The following is a 4,702-nucleotide window of genomic DNA, read 5'->3' on the forward strand; positions in this document are numbered from 1 at the left end:
CAAATACTTGATAGAGAGGTGTTTAAAGACGGTGATTCCAGTATGAACTTAACATACAAATACTTGATAGAGAGGTGTTTAAAGACGGTGATTCCAGTATGAACTTAACATACAAATACTTGATAGAGAGGTGTTTAAAGACGGTGATTCCAGTATGAACTTAACATACAAATACTTGATAGAGAGGTGTTTAAAGACGGTGATTCCAGTATGAACTTAACATACAAATACTTGATAGAGAGGTGTTTAAAGACGGTGATTCCAGTATGAACTTAACATACAAATACTTGTATTTGCTTTATTTTTGATAAAATCCCCAAAATTGACCCGAAGACATGGAAGTGCCCGTAGTTGCAGAGTCACCCGATTCTTGTGTATTGTGTATCCTCTTGTGTTACTGTTTTATTTTTAAACTCTGCATTGTTGAAGGGCTCGTAAGGGAGCATTTCACGTTAGTCTACACCAGTTGTATTCAATGCACGTGACAAAATAATACAATTCTATTTGACTAGATGTATCACACCGTGGCATAACACCCAGCAGATGGCGCTAACGTCCTTATCCTCGTGCTTCTCAGTTCTGCGCTTTTTCCAGAAAATGCGGAAGTGAAAACATGTAATTTGATACCATTTCGGAGGACAGGAGTGGGCGAGAATAATTGCTCGTTTACAATATAATAAAAGTATGGGAAATTAAATAGCTTAGCGGAATATATCGCTCAATCAAAACATAACGGCAGCCGAGTTGAAATGGAGAGCCGTCGCACAGTAACACGAAGGTCGAAAAATCAACGCATCCGGTGAGAGTTTATGAGCTGCATTTGATTTGTTGACAACGTTGGTTGGTCTGTGCCTGTTATGGCTGGTCCAACCATTTGATGAGAAGCGATAGCCACATCAATGAATAGCTTCTGGTCTATAAAACGATCAAATTGCAGCATTGTAGACCTATGCGACCCCAACAAAAGGTTATTACCAATATGCAAATGTTTTCTTAAATGGAGAAAGCATCAACATTGTATCAGAGTTGTCTGGTGCGTGCATGTTGTTGCTGAAACCAAAAGCACAGTAACAATGAATTGTATTTCTTTCCCCACCCGACACCACTCTTCCAAATTGCCCCAGCCAATTCGTAATTATGTCAATGACCATGTGTATATTATCTTGCAGACTCATCAAATGACATCGCCACACGCTCGTTTGCCAACCTGTAGCCTAGGTGTGGTGGGCTCGAGGGCGGTCAGTGTTTGGTGTCAACAAACGAACACTTCCACATCGTCGCGCTCGGATTCTTCCACGGAGGCAGAGGGACTGACGCTGGGACGGACATAGTCGCCCCCATGCCCCGCTTCCCGGGGAGGACTGCGGACGTGGCCGCTAACCTGACTTCCCCCGTGCTGGGTCGGCCACTGTGCGCTAACGGGACGCCCTGGATCCTCTACCTGTTTGAGGAATGCGTGGAGAATGTGTGGGAATACTGGAGCGTAGTCATCGGGCTGATTTCAATGTTCTGTTTCTTGCTGTCTACTCTACCGTAAGTTTCAATGTTCTGTTTCTTGCTGTCTACTCTACCGTAAGTTGTTCACCACTGCGTTAGGAATGCGTTCTCTTTAAGGGGGAAGTAGTTTTGTATTTATAATACAAACAAAAATACCTGATCCCAATATTGTGATCAACAGCTGCGGTCTCAAATGTATCTGGCATTTGGTGTTGTGATGATACGCATGACAGATTTTACCATTTTAAATTTAACCTTTGTTAAACTAGGCACGTCAATTAAGATCAAATTCGTATTTACAATGACGGCCAAAAACGGCCACACATGGACGACACTGGGCCAATTGTGCGCCACCTTATAGCCCACGAATGATTTATTACCGCAGCAAGCAGAAAGTCTGTGGCCCTGCAAAGACAGTTTATCAGGTTCAGAGACATGTAAACAGATACTTAGATGAGGTCACACCAGTCTCTTCTCTCCCATTGTATCTGTTCTCTCTCCCCCCAGGCAAGTCTATGAGGCTTATCGTAATGGTAAAGTGGAGGAGGCCATGTCGTTTGGCTTTCTGCTCTTCCTCTTCAGTGGGGACCTCAGCAGTCTAATAGGCTGCGTCCTGACCAGCCAGCTGCCCATCCAGGTATCTATCAACAGGCACAACTTCAACTTGCTCTTGTATGAATATGGGCAGAGGCATTGCCAAAGCACTCTCTGCCCAGACATGCCATGATGCACTGTATCACAGCTGCATTGAAGCATATTTTTTTTAAAGCATTCAGCATTTTGTTTCATCTGGTTTGTGAATGGAGTTAGTAAGGTACATTGTATCCCAATGGCATGTTTTCCTTAACCTTTCCCTGACCTATGCCTTTCCCTGACCCTTACCTTTCCCTGACCCTTACCTATGTCTTTCCCTTACCTTTCCCTGACCCTTACCTTTCCCTGACCCTTACCTATGCCTTTCCCTTACCTACGCCTTTCCCTGACCTATGCCTTTCCCTGACCCTTACCTATGTCTTTCCCTGACCCTTACCTTTCCCTGACCCTTACCTATGTCTTTCCCTGACCCTTACCTTTCCCTGACCCTTACCTATGTCTTTCCCTGACCCTTACCTTTCCCTGACCCTTACCTTTCCCTGACCCTTACCTATGCCTTTCCCTTACCTACGCCTTTCCCTGACTTATGCCTTTCCCTGACCCTTACCTATGTCTTTCCCTGACCCTTACCTTTCCCTGACCCTTACCTATGTCTTTCCCTGACCCTTACCTATGCCTTTCCCTTACCTATGCCTTTCCCTTACCTATGCCTTTCCCTTACCTATGCCTTTCCCTTACCTACGTCTTTCCCTGACCCTTACCTATGCCTTTCCCTTACCTACGCCTTTCCCTGACCTATGCCTTTCCCTGACCCTTACCTATGCCTTTCCCTGACCTATGTCTTTCCCTGACCCTTACCTACGCCTTTCCCTTACCTACGCCTTTCCCTGACCTATGCCTTTCCCTGACCCTTACCTATGCCTTTCCCTGACCTATGCCTTTCCCTGACCTATGCCTTTCCCTGACATATGCCTTTCCCTGACCTATGCCTTTCCCTGACATATGCCTTTCCCTGACATATGCCTTTCCCTGACCTATGTTTTTCCCTGACCTATGCCTTTCCCTGACCTATGCCTTTCCTTTACCTATGTTTTTCCCTGACCTATGCCTTTCCCTGACCTATGCCTTTGCCTGACATATGCCTTTCCCTGACCTATGCCTTTCCCTGACCTATGCCTTTCCCTGACATATGCCTTTCCCTGACATATGCCTTTCCCTTACCTATGCCTTTCCCTGACCCTTACCTATGCCTTTCCCTGACCCTTACCTTTCCCTGACCCTACGCCTTTCCCTGACCCTACGCCTTTCCCTGACCCTACGCCTTTCCCTGACCCTACGCCTTTCCCTGACCCTGACCTATGCCTTTCCCTGACCTATGCCTTTCCCTGACCTATGTTTTTCCCTTATTTATGCCTTTCCTTTACCTATGTTTTTCCCTGACCCTACGCCTTTCCCTGACCCTGACCTATGCCTTTCCCTGACCTATGCCTTTCCCTGACCTATGCCTTTCCCTGACCTATGCCTTTCCCTGACCTATGCCTTTCCCTGACCTATGCCTTTGCCTTTCCCTGACCCTTACCTATGCCTTTCCCTTACCTATGCCTTTCCCTGACATATGCCTTTCCCTGACCTATGCCTTTCCCTGACCTATGCCTTTCCCTGACCCTTACCCTTACCTTTCCCTGACCCTTACCTTTCCCTGACCCTTACCTTTCCCTGACCCTACGCCTTTCCCTGACCCTACGCCTTTCCCTGACCCTACGCCTTTCCCTGACCCTGACCTATGCCTTTCCCTTACCTATGCCTTTCCCTTACCTATGCCTTTCCCTGACCTATGCCTTTCCCTGACATATGCCTTTCCCTTTCCCTGACCTATGCCTTTCCCTGACCTATGCCTTTCCCTGACCCTACGCCTTTCCCTGACCCTACGCCTTTCCCTGACCCTGACCTATGCCTTTCCCTTACCTATGCCTTTCTCTGACCTATGCCTTTCCCTGACCTATGCCTTTCCCTGACCTATGCCTTTCCCTGACCTATGCCTTTCCCTGACCTATGCCTTTCCCTGACCTATGCCTTTGCCTTTCCCTGACCCTTACCTTTGCCTTTCCCTGACCCTTACCTTTGCCTTTCCCTGACCCTTACCTATGCCTTTCCCTGACCTATGCCTTTCCCTGACATATGCCTTTCCCTGACCTATGCCTTTCCCTGACCCTTACCTTTCCCTGACCCTACACCTTTCCCTGACCCTACGCCTTTCCCTGACCCTACGCCTTTCCCTTTCCCTGACATATGCCTTTCCCTGACCTATGCCTTTCCCTGACCTATGCCTTTCCCTGACCTATGCCTTTCCCTGACATATGCCTTTCCCTGACCTATGCCTTTCCCTGACCTATGCCTTTCCCTGACATATGCCTTTCCCTGACATATGCCTTTCCCTGACCTATGCCTTTCCCTGACCTATGCCTTTCCCTGACCTATGCCTTTCCCTGACCTATGCCTTTCCCTGACCTATGCCTTTCCCTGACCCTACGCCTTTCCCTTTCCCTGACATATGCCTTTCCCTGACATATGCCTTTCCCTGACATATGCCTTTCCCTGACCTATGCCTTTC

At 47.5% G+C, this 4,702-nt stretch overlaps 1 protein-coding gene across 50 annotated transcripts in view; it reads left to right on the forward strand.

Moving 5' to 3' along the window:
- The first annotated feature begins 585 nt into the window (after positions 1-585).
- LOC118378674 (lysosomal amino acid transporter 1 homolog) overlaps positions 586-4,702 on the forward strand; it is an 18,337-nt gene continuing 14,220 nt past the window's right edge. For all 50 annotated transcript variants that reach the window (XM_052526967.1, XM_052527801.1, XM_052528240.1 and 47 more), the window contains exons 1-3: positions 586-799; positions 1,170-1,533; positions 2,005-2,134. In XM_052526967.1, the coding sequence (XP_052382927.1) occupies positions 1,340-1,533; positions 2,005-2,134 (324 nt within the window). In that variant the 5' untranslated portion in view covers positions 586-799; positions 1,170-1,339. The remainder of the gene's footprint in view (positions 800-1,169; positions 1,534-2,004; positions 2,135-4,702) is intronic.

The sequence above is a fragment of the Oncorhynchus keta genome, chromosome 1 (assembly GCF_023373465.1).
Source record: "Oncorhynchus keta strain PuntledgeMale-10-30-2019 chromosome 1, Oket_V2, whole genome shotgun sequence".
NCBI classification, from domain to species: domain Eukaryota; kingdom Metazoa; phylum Chordata; class Actinopteri; order Salmoniformes; family Salmonidae; genus Oncorhynchus; species Oncorhynchus keta.